At 38.4% G+C, this 18,873-nt stretch overlaps 1 protein-coding gene across 1 annotated transcript in view; it reads left to right on the top strand.

Moving 5' to 3' along the window:
- Positions 1-18,873, top strand: part of SPMIP7 (sperm microtubule inner protein 7) — a 63,221-nt gene that overhangs the window by 1,969 nt on the left and 42,379 nt on the right. Inside the window, exon 2 of the mRNA XM_055589669.1 lies at positions 7,740-7,837. Within this exon, the coding sequence (XP_055445644.1) occupies positions 7,740-7,837 (98 nt within the window). The remainder of the gene's footprint in view (positions 1-7,739; positions 7,838-18,873) is intronic.

Raw genomic sequence — 18,873 nt, 5'->3', positions numbered from 1 at the left:
AGAAAAACCATGGGCAGTGTTCCTGTATGGAATGTGTCTGACAGGCAGGGAGTGAAAAGAGATTAACACATTTGAGTTTCTGGGAAAGGAAAAGGCCGGGTGCTGTAGCAAGAGATGCTGAGCCTAGGCTAGCCTTCCGGGGCTGCGCCCACTTCCCTGCTCCTCTGGAGCACCCAACCACAGACCAGAGGCCCAGGGAGGCTGTGTGGAGAAACTGTGACATCACCATTTTTCGGAGCAGTGGATACTCAACGATTCCTGCCGCTCCTCCATGAAGAGAAGCCATAGGCACTTGGGACCGGGAAGGGAATATGGGTAAAGGCTAAAGGGAGTAGCAGTGCAAAGCCCCACAAGGTAGTGGTCCCAAGCTACTCCCTCTGGATGCCAACTTTTAAATGAGATAAGAGTACTTTAGCGAGAGAGAAGTGCAGGGTAATAGTTACACTTTTAATGTGCACTACAGTTGTGGCCTCAGCAGCTAAGGGGGACATTCCTTAGTTTGGAATTTTCATGTAAATAATGCATACGAGGTTCACTACCTTTTTTAAGAAAGAATTATTTTTGTTGTTGTTCAGGCACTTGGTCATGTTTGACTCTACAACCCCGTGGACTAAAGCCCACCAGGTCCCTCTGTCCATAGGATATCCCAGGCAAGAATACTAGCATGGGTTGCCATTACCTTCTCCAGCAGATCTTCCCAACCAGAGATTGAACCCACAATTCTTTACCACTGAACCACCAGGGAGGCCAATTATTTTTCTATAATTCATTGGAAAATACCATCTAGGGTAATAAGATATTACAAGAAACAAATGCACTTCACGCTGAAGGAACCACTGATGAGTTCATGTCAATCTCACAGCCATAGTACATTTTCACTGATTCTGCACTAGTGACCCAATTCTCTGTCAAGAAAGGAGCTTGAGTTCAGTCTTTTGCTAATGTTTCAATGTATAATAAAAATAAGTCATTGTCAAAGACACTTCTTTAAAGGAATCAAAATTATTTTTCATTGTCCTATTTTAGACAAGTATGTCACTTTGCTTGTAAGCAGAAAATCGCAGCCTAGTGTAATTTTTAAGAACATTATTGTTGATTTTTAGGGAGGTGACTTTTTCAAAGAGTGAACTGTCAAAACATTCCAGCACATTAGAGGTTGAAGAAATAATTTGTTAAGGCTAACCTATGACTAACATAGGGTTAACAGATGTGCACTGAGAACCAAGCATAGAGCTCATCTAGCCTCTATGTCACTGCTTAGATCAGTACAACAGAATTCAGAAGATAGGCTCTAGAGTCAGACTATCTGCACTCAAATCCTGGCAGAAAGCTTACTTGCACTATGACCCAGGAGCCATTGCTCATCTCTGTGCCTGTGTATCCTTATTTGTAAAATTGATATACTAGTTATACTTTATAAATTAATAGCGAGGGCTATTTAATGTTATTCATGTAAAAATATCTGACAGAAAGGAATGAAACAATAACATTTGTTAGATGTTAGAAAGTTAAGCAAAGTTCAGAATTTTCACTTCCTTTGTATTTAAATTTTCTTATAAAATTGTAAGAACTGAATTAGCTAAGATAGGCAAAGGATTTAGCAAAATTCATGGAACCTGGTAAAGCATTTAAGTAATAGTAGCTGTTACTAGCTTTTAACAGTTCAAAGAGCAATCAAAGTTTAGGGATTGCATTCAATATAATTTGTCCTATGCTTTCAAAGATGTTGTGGCTTCTGGAAATAATCATTAATTATAAATAATAAGTACTTTCAGATTTTAGCCAACCTAATACACATAATTTCTGATACATTCTGATAAAGAAGGATATCTTATCAGAATTAATTATATCACATTCCAGTGGGCTTTCTTAGATATCAAAACAAGATCCTGAAAGGTTATATTGCTGATTTTTTATCCTATTTTAACCTTATCTAGACATCTAACTTTGTTCAGTTGTTTTTTTGTACCTGGTTCCATCCTGTCATGGGAGCCACACCTCCATGGCCTTATCCAAACCTAATTACTTCCCAAAGGTCCCACCTCCAAATATCATCATATTGTTGATGATATGATGCATCATAAGAGCTGCACCATGAATTTGGGGTACACAAGCCTTCCTTCAATCACCATCTTAACCATTTTTAAGTGTGTAGTTCATCGATATTAAGCACATTATTGTACAGCCGTCAGAACTGTTGATCTTCATAATTTTTCATCTTGCAGAACTGAAATCTATGTCCGTTGAACACAACTCCATACCGTCCCATTCTCACCCGCTAGCAATCAGTTTACTTTCTGTCTCTGAATTTGACCACTTTACCTACCTCATATGAGAAAATTATACAGTACAGACCCATTTATATTTTTTGTTTCCTTATGATTCAGTCTTGGTAGGTCATGTGTTTTTAGGAAATTTGTCCGTTTCATGCAGATTATAAAGTTACTTGGTATACAACTGTTGATAGTACTTTCTTATAATCCTTTTTATGTCTATAAAATAGTTTGTTCAAAATCTCAGGAGTTCCTCAGGTGAAATACAGAACTGAACCTGTACTCAAAGGGCAAAGAGGAAGAGGCAGACACCCCAGATGGGTGGGTGGCAGGTTAAATGAGCAGAGAAATTATTTATGGTGCTTGTCATAGGTGCCTCAAGATGAGTAGATCTCCACACCTGCCTGCCAGAATCCTAAAGCCTACACAGAAGACTTGACAGGGCTCAATCATGTACACTGTGGCCTCAACAACCATACTCTAGTCTCTGCGTTGTATCCTTGAAACAGCTCCAACTGTGGGAACAGTGGACAGAGCATACATTCTATGGACAGGGGAGGGGACGAGGAGCCTTGGATTGCCTGAGTTCACCTCATGGGCCAGTGGGTGGTCACAGCCTCTCAGTGACCTCCTCGGACAAACATCAGCTGTCATGTTCCCTCTTTCATTTGTAATTTTAGTTATCTAAGTCTTCTTTCTTTTTCTCTGAGTCAGCCCAGCTAAATGCTTATCAATTTTGTTGATTTTTTTCAAGAACCAACTCTTGCTTTCATTGATTTTCCCTATTATTTTTCTATTCTCTATTCTGTCTATCTCTGACTTAATCTTTATTATTTTGTTTTCTTCTGGCTTTGATTTAGTTTCTTCTTTTGATAGTTTTTTTAAGGTGTAAGTTGAGGTAGTTGATTTGAGATCTATTTCTTTTTTAATATAAGCATTTATATACCTATAAGTTTTCCTCTTAGCATTACTTTTGTTGAATCCCATAACTTCTGTTGTATTTTAGTTTTCATATGTCTCAAGATAATTTTTAATTTTCCATGTTATTTCTTCTTTGACCCATTGGTTTTTTAGGGGTGTGGTGTTTAATTTTCATATATCAATTTTTAATTTTATTTCACTTTATTGTTTTCTGGTTGTGATCAGAAAATATAGTTTGCATGCTTTTGGTCCTTTTAAATTTACCAAGACTTGCTTTGTCACCTACAGTATAGACTAGAGAATGTTCCACATGCACCTGAGCAAAATGTGTATTCTGCTTGGGTGTTCTGTTGGTTAGAGTGTTCTGTATATGTCTGTTGGATCAAATTATTGTTCAAGTCCTCTATTTCCTTACTGATCTTTGTTTGGCTGTTCTATTTGTTATTGAAAGTAGAGTTCTAAAGTCTTCAACTATTATTGTACAGCTGTTTCTCCCTTCAAGTCTGTCAATATTTGCATCATATATTTTGAAGGTCAAATGTTTGGTTTATAGAAATAAAATAGAGAATAGAAAAATAGTAAAAAAAAAATAAAATAAACCTAAATTTGGTTATTTGAAAGTGTCAACATAATTCACCTACCTTTTGCTATATTGAGAGAGAAAATTTATGGAAAATAACTTACAAAGGGTATTGTGTGTGTGTGTGTGTGTGTGTGTGTGTGTGTATAAGACCTAGTGTAACCATTAGAGGAGAGATAACACATGAATTTAAAAAATACATAGAATAGCCCTCAAATCTTTCTTGTAATGTTTTGGTTTCCTTAAAGGCAGCATATTATAGAAATACTTTATAATAAAAATAAAGCCTATAGGAGAATAGTGTTCATGATAGACTCTTCCGGACTCATATAATTTTGGGTTACACAGAAAACCCATTCAACGTAAAAAAAAAAATCACAATTTTTAACTTGTTAAATATCTAATAAATGAGGAAATACCGTAGTGCTTTCCTTGACAAAAGACTTAGATATGTATTTGGTAGCATGAAGTGAGACTGGGTTTTGAAGGAGAGGAGTGTAATAGCTGTTCCCAAAAGTGCTTTTGGCAACTCACTGCCTTCTGATGTGTGCTTGCTAACTCTCTTACCATGAAATGAGGTCTGTTTCCTTCTCACCTTGACTCTGGACTTGGACACGTGAGTGGCTTTCACCAATAAGATATTAGCAAGTGTGATGCAAGTGGAAGCTTGGTAAGTACTTGCACATTGAGATTGGTCCTTTTGGGATTCTTCCCCTGAAGTTTCAGTCACTATTTTGGGAGAGACCCAATCTAGATCCATAGGAAAAAAATAACAGGCACTGGTCTTCAGGCCCAGCCTAGCTCAAGCTAATAGTCAACACCAACCTGCCAGCCATGTGAGTGAGGTCATTTTGGACCTTTCCAGCTATTGAAGCTATGCCATATCACATAGAGAGCTTCAGAATCCTAGGAGATGATGAATGGTTGTTTACATGACCAGGTTTGGCGGTGTTTGTTGTGCAGCAGTAGATCCTGAAACAGTAAAAGAAAGGGCGTCATCATACGTGTGATGCCGCAAGGTATTAATACAGTGTAGCCGTAATTCATTGCCCTGTTTACTTTTGCTGCTGCTGCTGCTGCTAAGTCGCTTCAGTCGTGTCCGACTCTGTGCGACCCCATAGACGGCAGCCCACCAGGCTCCCCCGTCCCTGGGATTCTCCAGGCAAGAACACTGGAGTGGGTTGCCATTTCCTTCTCCACTGTTTACTTCTACTCTGGCTTAAAATCAGAATTTTAGTTTTCTTGTTTTTCTATTTTCTTTTGTTTTTTTCTAAGCATCTGGTAAAAATGGCTTCAAATCAGAGGATACCAAAAAGTGCCATGTGTCTGCTGTTGGCATGAGAATCTTCTGGAGGATTTTCTTTGGCCAGCTGAGTCACAGAATTATCATTCTCAAAGCTGAAATGATTGTGGAAATCAGCACTGCCTCTTGGCCTCTCACCTCTGCCTCTGTATTAATTTTTCTTGCCATTGTAACAAACTGCCACAGACTTAGCAGCTTTAAATGAAACACATTTATTACTCACAAGTTTGTGGGTCAGAAGCCACTCTGTTCTTTGTTTGAGATCCAATGATGCCACAATCAAGGTGTACTCTTTGTTTATATCTAGAGAGTTGGGGGAAATCTGCTTTGGGGTTTATTCCAGTTGTGCAGAATTCAGTCCCTGACATCTGAGGCACCCGTTTCCTTGCTCTTTGATGTCCAGGGGACACACTGTGCTCCTGGAGCCCTCTCACATGGCCAGCTCCGTCTTCACAGTCAGCAGTGCTGTTGAAGGCCTTCTCACATGCTACTCTCTGACTTCCCTCAGGATCCACTGCTGCTGCTACTGCTAAGTCGCTTCAGTCACGTCCGACTCTGTGCAACCCCATAGACGGCAGCCCACCAGGCTCCCCCGTCCCTGGGATTCTCCAGGCAAGAACACTGGAGTGGGTTGCCATTTCCTTCTCCAATGCATGAAAGTGAAAAGTCAAAGTGAAGTTGCTCAGTCGTGTCCGACTCTTAGCGACCCCATGGAGCCTACTGGAGCCTACTGGGCTCCTCTGTCCATGGGATTTTCCAGGCAAGAGTACTGGAGTGGGGTGCCATTGCCTTCTCCACAGAGGGTCCCAATTCTCTGGCCCTCCATTGCCACTTCTCTTTTCAGATTCTGTCCTGAGTTCCTTGGTTAAATACTGACCGAATCTTCATCATCATCATGAAAATGATATTACTTCCATGGGTACTAATAATGTTATAGCTCCTAATTGATAATTAATAAAGTTGTAAATAAAGATGTGGACTTCATGCCAATTTGCCAGTTCCGTTAAATACAGTTGTAGTTTTTACAGCTGTGACAGCAGTCATTAAAGGTGAGGAAAAGAAGACTCAGAGGAGGTCAAACAATTCATGAGGCCACACTGGCATCTTAGCCAGGAAGTATATATGTTATTAAGCCCTAAGAATTGCAGCCCTCTCTTATAGAGCTCCACCAGATTGGGATCAATGGTAACCATGGTACTCCTGTGTTATCCCAAACCCCTCTAACTATGTTTAAACATCTATGTACTGTCCATCTAGCCCCACATTTTAACATTTTAGTTTCATCATCTGCTAAGTTAGATTAATTTATGGGGTTTCAAAGGTAAACAGTTGAAAAGTTGAAAGTGAAAGTTGCTCGGTTGTTTCTGACTGCAACCCCATGCACTGTACAGTCCTTGGAATTCTCCAGGCCAGAATACTAAAGTGGGTAATTGTTCTCTTCTCCAGGGGATCTTCCCAACCCAGGGATTGAAGCCAGGTCTCCTGCATTGCAGGTAGATTCTTTACCAGCTGAGCCGCCAGGGAAGGCCAAGTGTACTGGAGTGGGTAGCCTATCTCTTCTGCAGGCGATCTTCCTGACCCAGGAATTGAACCAGGGTCTCCTGCATTGTAGGTGGATTCTTTACCAGCTGAACCAGGGAAGCCCCAAGCTAAAAAGTAGAGGACCAAATTAGAAGCCCCCATGCAGTAGGGAAAGGATTTCTGTGGTACAACCATTATCTACACCTACACTAGTCTCCTGTCCAAACCAGAGTAATTTACAAAGTTATCAGTCTCTCTGATTAAGGACTTTGTAATGGCCATCTCTCTGAAGGTTAAGTCCAAGACTTTCATGTCGTGACTTTGGCTGACCTCTTCTGTTTATCTTCTACCATTCGCTGGCTGCCATTTCAACATGTAGCTATACCCAACCTTCAGTAATTTCTCATAAGAGTTTTGATATTGCTCAACAGGTCTAGCCTGCCATCACACATACTGTTCCTCTGTCTGGAATGACTCTACTTCTGCCACTTCCGTTGTTAACCGAGTTGTAATCAGTTGTCAAATGAAGTCGTCTTTTGTCGGAAAGATGTTCCTAACTTCCTGCAATCTGGCTGGATTAGATGTCCCTCCCCTGCACTCCCTCAGCACTCAGAGCTCAACTGTTATTAAAGTTAACACATTATACTGCATTACCTACTTGACATGTCTGTTTTTCCATTTGTTCATGAGCACCTAAAAACAGGAAACCTGTTTTCCATCTTTAAATATTCATCCTCTTTCATTTATAGGGCAGTAAATATTTGTTGAAGGCAGCTTTTATATTTGCTAGTCTCTTATTGTTAGGTTGAATCATCTACATAGTAAACTCCTTTGTGTCACCAGCATCTCCAGCATGTGTACATGCACATACACAGATTAATAGTACCCAAGAGATCTCTTACAATAATAAGTAATAAGTATCCGATAATTGTACACTATTATCATTATACTAAAATACAAATTTCAGGGCTGTTCTGTTCTCAATGAGAAAAGTTTTTAGATAACCCATTGAAAAATAAACACCACCTAAGTTCAGCTTTCTAGTAGAAAACAGTTCTGGTGGAAAAATAAATTTCTATTGCATTTTGTTTGTATGTATTTCATATGTATGTACCCAAACCACATACATTTTTGTTTTCAGGTTGGACGAGCCCACTGAAAGTTACTCCTTTCCAACCGCATCATGGAGAACACTCAATAAATCACCCATATACATTTGATGAGGAAGCAACATGTACAGTAAGAATTTCTTACTAGATGGGTTATGTAATATTTGTAATCAACTTATTTCATTGTGTATTTGATATTTTATGCCCTGTAAACAAATAGCTATCATACTGAATTGTAAGAGAGAGAAATATTGTTGATAGCACTTAAAATGATACAAATGAACTTATTTACAAAGCAGAAACAAACTCACCGACTTAAAGAACTAACAAACATATGGTTGCTAGAGGGTAAGGGTGGGGAGAGGGATAGTTTGGGATTGACATTTACATGCTATTATATTTAAAATGGATAACCAAGAAGGACCTATTGTATAACACAGGGAACTCTGCTCAGTATTTTGTAATAACCTAAATGGGAAAAGAATTAGAAGAAGAATGGTACATGTATAATGGAATCACTTTGCTATATACCTGAAACTATCACAGCATTGTTAGTCAACTAGCATATAAGTTGTTTTTTTTTTTTTAATAGCTACCATTTATAAAGTACTCCTTCCTTACCTGTCAGGCCCTGTGCAGAAGTTCACAGTCATTGTAGAGTCTCATTGTCTGTGCATCCCTACAGCAACACTATGGAAGAGGAGTGAGTAGTGGATGATGGTATGTTCAACCAGGCCCCCTCTGCTGGCAAGCGCACCCTCCCCAGTAGCAGCGGGCAGTGCACACTACGTGTCTGACGGCTGCCAGCTGGACAATACACCCTCCCTCATGACCACTCAGACTTGCCAGTGACTGACTTCCTTGAGGAAAGAATAAAGCTAGACTTCAGCTGAAACCACATTCCCATCAGCGTCCTTTCCTTGTTGTATCCTACACTTCACCTGGAGCACTCCTACCATGTATTAATTGAAAAAAAAAAAAAAAGTGTGTTCAGTTCCTGCTTCTAGACAAGACAATGTGTTTATCTCATATTATTTGAGAAAGCTGAAACCTAGTGATTTAAAGCAACTGACTTGACCACAAAGATAAAGTCAAACTTTAAAGCTGGATATATTTCTGAATCTTCCTATGTGGATTTAGTAGACTCTAATTACTTGGAGACTCCTCCAGAGATACATAGATATGACATGTTTCTTTTTTTAAGCAGCTTTATTGAGGTTTATTTTACAAAATATAAAACTTGCCCATTTGAAGTATTCAATTCAGTGGGGTTTTTCTTTGGCTTTCCACTGAATTGTACAACCATTATTACAGTCTAATTTTTGAACATTTTCATCACCACCCCCGCAAAAAAAAAAAAAAAATGTCTATTATCAGTAAAGTTATGGATATCTTCAAGGAATCTATTTCCATTTTTGTAACTCTTGTATTTATTCCTTCCTAAAGTTGATCTGCCTAAATTTATCCGTAGTTTTTCAAGTTGATTTCTCCTTTTCCCACCTCTCCCTTTGCCTTTTCTAATTCTACCACAAAGAGAAATGGAGCATACCTCCCACAGGTCATCAGGTATACTAGGGTGTATGGCCATGGAATAAAAAGGTTACTCAAAATATATGTCACCTGTGTCTCCTTTACTCAAGATACCATCCACCCATGCCAGGACTTCATGTCTATTCTTGTCTGCATTTTTTTCTATAAGAAAATCGTGGCATTAAAATGGAGGAGATTTTCCCTGTTTTGAACTATTCTAAATTCAGATGAAATGGAGAATTTGATTTCAATAGTAAGGAGAATTTGTATGTGTTAATTTTGCTTATTCCATCTCCAGACTCTTCAAAGAATCCATTGCTCCTTCTGATAAGTCCTGTGAGAGCTTGGAAAGGGGACATTATTATTGAAGGCACTGATGCATTTTTTCCCCCATCGAAGGCTGTAAATTTATGGCAAGGCTATATGCTTTACCTAGCTATCTATTTTAGAATTAGAATTCTGAAGTTCTTGTCATGCAAAAACTCATAAAGCATACTTATTTAAATTTAAGCATAGAGTTTTATGTCAAGATAAATCTTGATATTTTCCTACCAGTAATGGAAGCTAACTAAGTAACATGGGACAATATTTCCAATGGAAATAACTAGATTAATATTTACTTTTTTAATATCAGAAAGCTAATGGAGAGAAATTGCTGAACCAATGAAAGGTTAGAAACTTTAAAATGTAAGCCAGCACTTAGGGTCACTTTGGCCTGATAGGAATTTGCTGCTCTGAAAGGGGAAACTACTCTTAACTGAACATTTGCTAGTCTCATAGGTATAAGTCATCAAAAATTAGAATTGATCTTTGAAAACCACCCACTATTTTGAGCTAAATGCCTGAAGGCTGGCACCTTAAAGGTAAGGGTAGATCAATAGTAAAAAATACTACAACTGGCTTCAGAATAAATGAGAAAACTTTAAGTCTTTAACCAGTGTTAAAGTGACCCAAGATTGCTATCATTTCCAGGCAGATACAAAGAAAACTTATTTGGAGAAAAATAATATACTAATTACTAAGCCTTAAATTATTTCTGTCAATAACTTTTAAAATATAGTGTTTAATACACAATCAACTGTAACCAAACACAAAAAGAGAATGGACACCATGAGTGAGAACCAGAAAAAATGAGAAAAAAACAAAAAGACTCACAAATTGATTATGGACATTGGAAGTAGCACAAAATGTTTGAAAAGAAAAAGAAATGAGCTAACACTTTAGTAAACAAGTTGGAAATTGTGAAATGCAAAGTTCAACTGGAAAATAAAACAAACAGAGAACATAAATGGATCCTGTAGTGAATCAGACATGGTTAGAGAGAGAATTGGAGAACAGTGGATAAAAGAGAGGAAACTACTCTTGATGCGCAAATTTATAAAAAGATGGAAAATACCAAATTGTTTACTTTTATGGGAAAGTAAAAAGCATAGAAAATACAGTGAAAAAGAACATATGTTTATTTGGAATCCCAGATGTGTATAAGATTAGTATAGAAGCAATATATGAAGATACAATTATTATACCCACTGCTGTTTATTTCTGGAGTTCCCTGGGGCATCCCCTCACAGTGTCTGCTGTACATTAAGGGTTAGTTATGGTTCCATACAGAATGCCAGACATGACAGCAGAAGCTGTTGGTGTCAGCCAATAAACATGGCAGCAAAGTCTTAAAGACAAAGCATGGAAGACACAAAAGTGGAAAGAAGTAGAGAGTTTTTGAAAGTTTTTTCTTCATATTGTTTACAGTAATCATATTGTTTAAAAATCTGAGCATTAGTTGTTAACTTTTGTTAGGTCTTGTTCAACATGAAGAAGCTCTAGGAAACTGAAACATTCGTGATGATGGCGATGGAAGATCTTAATGGAATGATGCTCAAGTATTAGCACATAAAGAGGTCTCCTTCAGTGTCATCAATCTTGTCATAGAATCTACGAAATTAGATCTAGAGTCATTAGTATAGGTCTCCATTGAATCAGATTCCAAGAACACCAAAGATGAAGTCAAAGAGCAAATTTAATCACTTCTTTATGAAATAGTACACGCAAAACATTCAGAAAACAGAAGTAGAAAGAAGATGCACCCACAAAAGAATAGCTACTAGAAAATGAATGTTTATTAGGAAATGATGTAGATTATGTAAAGTTGAGGACCTGGAAACTGAAATAGTTCATAAAGAAATTGAAGATACATAACATAGAAGTGTTGTCTTACAAGACTAATCAGGAAATGGAAGAGATTGTGTATTTGAAAAAAATCCAGTTTCCAGTGAAAGACTGTGCATGATACCAAAGATGTGATACATCAAGATGACGATGGACACTAATAGGGATCACCAGAAAGTGAAGAGGCATAATTTCAGACCCTGTTAGCTATCTTCTTAAGAACAATAAGAAATGACAGATTTCAGAAATTTTGCACTAAAACTAGAAGAGGACCAGTCTTAGGTACACATCACTCACCAATTTTATCAATAATTAGCCATGGGAAACAAGTTAATTGTGACAGATCTTGTAAATTACTGAAAAGTTCACAATCTAAAATATTTTAAATGAATTATAATTGTAATTTAGAATGCTTTTTAGAAATTGAAAAAATGATCTGATTTTGTATTTTTCCATGCCTCGTTTTTAACTGTAGATCCCATTGGTTTTACTTGTTTGTTCCATCTCTCAGTTCAGTTCAGTTAAGCCACTCAGTCATGTCTGACCCTTTGTGACCCCATGGATCATGCAGCAAGCCAGGCCTCCCTGTCCCTCACCAACTCCTGGAGTTTATTCAAACTCAGGTCCATTGAGTTGGTGATGCCATCCAACCATCTCATCCTTGTTGTCTCCCTCTTCTCCCACCTTCAATCTTTCCCAGCATCAGGGCTTTTTCCAGTAAGTCAGTTCTTCACATCAGGTGGCCAAAATATTGGAGCTTCAGTTTCAGCATCAGACCTTCCAATGAATATTCAGGACTGATTTCCTTTGATCTCCTTGCAGTCCAAGGGACTCTCAAGAGTCTTCTCCAACACCACAGTTCAAAAGAATCAATTCTTAGGCACTCAGCTTTCTTTATAGTCCAACTCTGACATCCATATATGACTACTGGAAAAACTGTAGTATGACTAGAAGGACTTCCGTTGGTAAAGTCATGTCTCTGCTTTTTAATATGCTGTCTAGGTTGGTCATAACTTTTCTTCCAAGGAGCAAACATCTTTTAATTTCATGGCTGCAGTCACCATCTGCAGTGATTTTGGAGCCCAGAAAAATAAAGTCTCTCACTCTTTCCACTGTTTCCCCATCTATTTGCCATGAACTGATGGGACCATCTCTAACACAGCTCTTATTCTTTCCTATGTGTATGGGTCAGATGTAGAAATTATATTGAGGTAGCACCAATTTGTTTGGCATAAATTTCATATTTGTTAGTCATGCATAACACTAACAGTGTTGGTTTGATTTTGGTGACTTCTGCGCTAAACATGGATTTTTATCTGCAAAGGCACTGAAATATTTGCTGATGACTTGCTAATATGAGTCATCATAAACTGTGCTGATTAACATGACAATGGGATACTGGGGAGTATAGTACCTAGAGATAACCTAGAACTATAAACAGTGTAATAAAACAAAACAGTTAACAACTTGATCTAATAGACATACATAAATAAATATTTTTGCAATAATCATTGATAAAAATTACTACATATTACCCATAAAACAAGTCTAATTTTTTTTAATGTTTTAAACCATACAGAATATATTCTTTGCCTACAAGACAATTAAATCAAAATATACTTAAAGAGTATGTATTTGAAAATATAAAAATATGTTTTTCAATGAGTTACTGACCAGAGAAGAAATCATAAGGGAAAAGTAGAAAATATCTTGAACAATAATAAGATATCATACAACACAAGGAATATAACCTGTATTTTATAATAACCTATAAATGGAGTATAATCTTTAAAAATTGTGAGTCACTATATTGTACACCTATAACATATAATATTGTACATCAACTATAGCTTCAGTTAAAAATGGAAGTATTGTAGCAACATGTGTGGGAATGCAATTACAAAAATCTCTGGAGGAAAATATATAATCTTAAAAAATACAGCAGAAGAAGTCCTGGAAATTTAAGAACTATGCAAGCATCCATCTCAAAAAGTGAGAAAAAGAGGACTTTTTTTTTTAACTGAAGGGAGGATATAATAAAGATAAAATAAGAAATTAGGGAAATAGAAAACAAACACATTTTAAAAGATCAGCAGTGCCACAAGTTGGTTCACTGAAAAACATTTGATAGTTATCTGTCAGTGCCAGTCAAGAAGAATAAAAATATAACTTTGGGGGAGCCAGTATAATGGTGGCCACATAAAACTGGCCTTCTGCACAGAAACTCAGAAACAATTCATAAGACGACAAACGATAGTTTTCAAGAGCCTATTATACACAGTGAAGTAAGTTAAAAGACAAAGATAAATATCGTATACTAACACATATATACAGAATCTAGAAAAATGGTACTGAAGAATTTACTTACAGGGCAGCAGTGGAGAAACAGACATAGAGAAGAGACCTATGGACATGGGGAGAGGGGAGGAGAGGGTGAGATGTTTGGAGAGAGTAACATGGAAACTTACATTACCGTATGTAAAATAGATAGCCAATGGGAATGGGCTGTATGTCTCAGGAAACTCAAACAGGAGCTCTGTATCAACCTAGAGGGGTGAGATGGGGAGGGACATGTGAGGCAGGTTCAAGAGGGAGGGGATATATGTATACTCATGGCTGATTCATGTTGAGGTTTGACAGAAAACAAAAAAATTCTGTAAAGCAATTATCCTTCAATAAAAAAATAATTTTTAAAAATCAGCATAACTAGAAGACAGAGAAACTCTAAAATTGAAATTACTGCAAGTTAAAAATAAAACAGGTCATGCCTGAAGTTCTCAACAGAAAACTTTTTATGGTAAATGAAAACAGTCTTGCAAAAATTACATGGTAAATAGAAGGCAGCCTAAAATTGTGTTTGTTTGTTTGTTTGTTTTAAAAAAAAAAAAAAACCTGGATAAATAGACTAAGTCTCTGGTGATTTAGACAGGAATCTGCCTGCAGTGCAGGAGACCCAGGTTTGATCCTCAGTCGGTAAGATCCCCTGGAGAATGGAATGGCCTCCCACTCCAGTATTCTTGCCTGGAGAATTCCATGGACAGAGTCTGACAGGCTGGGGGGTCACAAAGAGTTGGACAAAATTGAGCAACAAACACTACTAAGACTGAAATATAAATGATGCCTAAACCTAAAGTCTAAGTCTACAGAGAATGAGTTAAAATAGCACATGATTTGTGATGGCAGTTTCTGAAGGGAATTGTTTGTGTAGGAGAAGAAGATTAAAAGGAATGAGAGTCACTTTTTGGAGGTTGGGTGACAAAGGGTCAAAAAAGGAAGGAAAGAAGAAAATTTAAGATCCTGAAAGGCAAAAAGAATTACTTAATTGGAGATTACACAGCCCATCTTCTAACAGTCAAATAAGATTTAAAAAAAAAGAAATAGTACTTGGCTACACTGACAAAAGAGGGCACAATTGAACTTTAAATTTTATAAACCACATGAAATTCACAGATTGAATTAAACTGTAATAAAACAGAAAACAAGAATTAGAATACTTCAGTGAAGACAATTACTCCCCAAACCAACTATAAAACAGAAGAGCATTGTAATACACTCTGAAGTTTGTTATATATTTTCAAACAACCATTTGGGGATGTGAAAAAGTACAGAAATTTCATACAGAAATTCAAAGAATAATTGCAAATAAAATTTTAGGTAAAATAAAGATTCATTCAGAAATTATGACTTCATTACATGAAACCCAAGAAAAAGGCAATTAAAATAAAAATTTAATAAAAATCATCCAAGAGAGTAAAAAGGCAATAAAGAATTAGTTCAAAATAGCTAAGGGAAAATGGTTGAAAAGGAAGATATGCAAAGAAGAAAGAGTTCAGTTCAGTCAACTCAGTCGTGACCGACTCTTTGCAACCCCATGGACTACAGTAAGCCAGGCTTCCCTGTCCATCACCAACTCACAGATTTGCTCAGACTCATGTCCATGGAGTCAGTGATGCAATCCAACTATCTCATCCTCTGTTGTCCCCTTCTCCTCCTGCCTTTGATCTTTCCCAGCATCAGGGTCTTTTTCAGTGAGACAGTTATTCGCATCAGATGGCCAGTGTATTGGAGCTTCAGCTTCAGCATGAGACCTTCCAATGAATATTCAGGGCTGACTGGCTTGATCTCCTTGCAGTCCAAGGGACTCTCAAGAGTCTTCTCCAACACCACAGTTCAAAAGCATCAATTCTTCGGCACAGCTTTCTTTATATTCCAACTCTCATACCCATACATGACTACTAGAAAAACCATAGCGTTGACTACATGGACCTTGGTCACCAAAGTAATGTCTCTGCTTTTTAATATCCTGTCTAGGTTTGGCTTAGCTTTTCTTCCAAGGAGCAAGTGTCTTTTACTTTCAGGGCTGCAGTCACCATCCATAATGATTTTGGAACCCAAGGTAATAAAGTCTGTCACTATTTCCATTGTTTCCCCATCTATTTGCCATGAAGCGATGGGCCTGGATGCCATGATCTTAGTTTTTTGAATGTTGAGTTTTAAGCCAGCTTTTTCACTCTCACTTTCATCAAGAGGTTCTTTAGTTCCTCTTTGTTTTCTGCTATAAGGGTGGTATCATCTGCATATCTGAGGTTATTGGTATGACATCTTGTACTTCATCCAGCCTGGCATTTCATATGATGTACTCTGCATATAAGTTAAATTAGCAGGGTGACAGTATACAGCCTTGACGTACTCCTTTCCCAATTTGGAACCAGTCTGTTGTTCCCTGTCTGGTTCTAACTGTTGCTTCTTGACCTGCATACAGATTTCTCAGGAGGCAGGTTAGGTGGTCTGGTATTCCCGTCTCTTGAAGAATTTTCCAGAGTTTGTTGTGATCCACACAGTCAAAGACTTTGGTGTAGTCAGTAAATCAGAAGGAGATGTTTTTTTTTGAAACTCTCTTTCTGAAACTTTCTGTGATCCAGTGGATGTTGGCAGTTTGATCTCTGATTCCTCTGCCTTCTCTAAATCCAACTGGAACATCTGGAAGGTCTCAGTTCACATACTACTGAAGGCTTGCTTGGAGAATTTTGAGCATAACTTTTCTAGTATGTGAAATGAGTGCAATTGTGTGGTAGTTTGAGCATTCTTTGGCATTGCCTTTCTTTGGAGTTGGAATGAAAATGGACTATATCCAGTCCTGTGGCCACTGCTGAGTTCCCCAAATTTGCTGGCATATTGAGTGCAGCACTTTCATAGCATCATCTTTTAGGATTTGAAATAGCTCAACTGGAATTCCATCACCTCCACTAGCTTTGTTCTTAGTGATGCTTCCTAAGGCCCACTTGACTTTGCATTCCAGGATGTCTGGCTCTGGTGAGTGATCACACTATCATAGTTATCTGGGTCATTAAGATTTTTTTGTATAGTTCTTCTTTGTATTCTTTCCACCTCTTGATATCGTCTGCTCCTGTTAGGTTCATACCATCTCTGTCCTTTATTGAGCCCATCTTTGCATGAAATGCTCCCTTGGTATCTCTAATTTTCTTTAAGAGATCTCTAGTCTTTCCCATTCTGTTGTTTTCCTCCATTTCTTTGCACTGATCACTGAGGAAGGCTTTCTTATCTCTCCTTGCTATTCTTTGGAATTCTCCGTTCAGATGGGTATATCTTTCCTTTTCTCCTTTGCCTTTAGCTTCTCTTCCTTTCTCAGCTATTTGTAATGCCTCCTCCAACAACCATTTTTCCTTTTTGCATTTCTTTTTCTTGGGGATGGTCTTGATCACTGTCTCCTCTACAGTGTCATGAACTTCCGTCCATAATTCTTTAGGCACTCTGTCTATCAAATCTAATGCCTTAAATCTATTTCTCACTTCCACTGTATAATCATAAGGGATTTGATTGAGGTCATACCTGAATGGTCTAGTGGTTTTCCCTACTTTCTTCAATTTAAGTCTGAATTTTGCAATAAAGTGTTCATGATCTGTGTGCAGTCTGCTCCTCGTCTTGTTTTTGCTGACTGTATAGAGCTTCTCCATCTTTGGCTGTAAAGAATGTAATTAATCTGATTTCAGTATTGACCATCTGGTGATGTCTATGTGTGGAATCATCTCTTGTGTTTTTGGAAGAGGGTTTTGCTATGACCAGTCCATTTTTTTGGCAAAACTCTGTTAGCCTTTGCCCTGCTTCAATACTCCAAGGCCAGACTTGCCTGTCGCTCCAGGTATCTCTTGACTTCCTCCTTTTGCATTCCAGACCCCTATGATGAAAAGGACATCTTTTTTTGGTGTTAGTTCTAGAAGGTCTTGTAGGTCATCATAGAACTGTTCAATTTCATCTTCTTCGACTTTAGTGGTTTGGGCATAGACTTGGATTACTGTAATATTGAATGGCTTGCCTTGGAAATGAACAGAAATCATTCTGTCATTTTTGAGATTGCAACCAAGTACTGCATTTCATACTCTTTTGTTGACTATGAGGGATACTCCATTTCTTCTAAGGGATTCAGTGGAGTAGAAGGTCATACACTCATCTTCTCCTATGAGAGCTCCAAAATTGCAGCTCTCTGCTGAACAGCCATTGATGGGAGAATGTTGGATCCCACCAAAAAAAGATACCCCATATCCAATGGCAAAGGAGAAGTCCCAGCAAGACAGTAGGAGGGGTGAAATCATGTTTAGAATCAAACCCCATTCCCTGCAGAGAGGGCTCAAACAAAACCTGTGAGCACTAGGCCCCAGAGACCCCACAGAGAATGAGCCAGACCTGCCTTTGAGTGTTTGAGTGTCTCCTGCAGAGGCACCAGTCAACAGTGGCCTGCTGTGGAGACAGGGGCTCTGGCTGCTGCAGACCTGGGACACACAGCATGTGCAGAAGCCCTGTTGGAGGAGGTCACCATTAGCCCCACCATAGAGCCGCTGAGCAGACAACCACAAACTGCAGAACAATTATACCAAAATAATTTTCAACCTGGTAAGAAAGTTCTAGGACCCACAATAGATTTCCCAACCTGGGAATTTGGCAAAGGGACTGAGAAACCCCAAGGAATCTGACTTTGGAGGCCAGTGGGATTTGATTACAGAACTTCCACAGGACTGGAGAAACAGACTCTTGGAGGGCACAAACAAAACCTTGTGTGCACCAGGAGCCAGGAGAAAGGAGCAGTGTCCCACAAGAGAGTGAGCAAGACTTGCCTGTGAGTGTCCAGGAGTCTCTGGTAGAGGCATGGGTGGCCTGCTGTGGGGTCAGGGGCACTGAACACAGCAGCATGGGCATGAGTCCTTTTGAAGGAGGTCACCATTCTCATTACCTCTGCCATGATTTGGCTTCAGGCCAAACAACAGGGAGGGAATGCAGCCCCACCTATCAACAGAAAATTGGATTAAAGTTTTACTGAGCATGGCCCTGCCCATCAGAACAAGACCCAGATTCTCCCTCAGTAAGTCTCTCCCATCAGGAAACTTCCACAAGCCTCTCATCCTTAACCATCAGAGGGCAGACAGAATGAAAGAAGAAACAATATATATATAATTA

Source organism: Bubalus kerabau, chromosome 8 (genome assembly GCF_029407905.1).
Source record: "Bubalus kerabau isolate K-KA32 ecotype Philippines breed swamp buffalo chromosome 8, PCC_UOA_SB_1v2, whole genome shotgun sequence".
NCBI classification, from domain to species: domain Eukaryota; kingdom Metazoa; phylum Chordata; class Mammalia; order Artiodactyla; family Bovidae; genus Bubalus; species Bubalus kerabau.
This window is presented reverse-complemented; position numbering and strand designations above follow the sequence as displayed.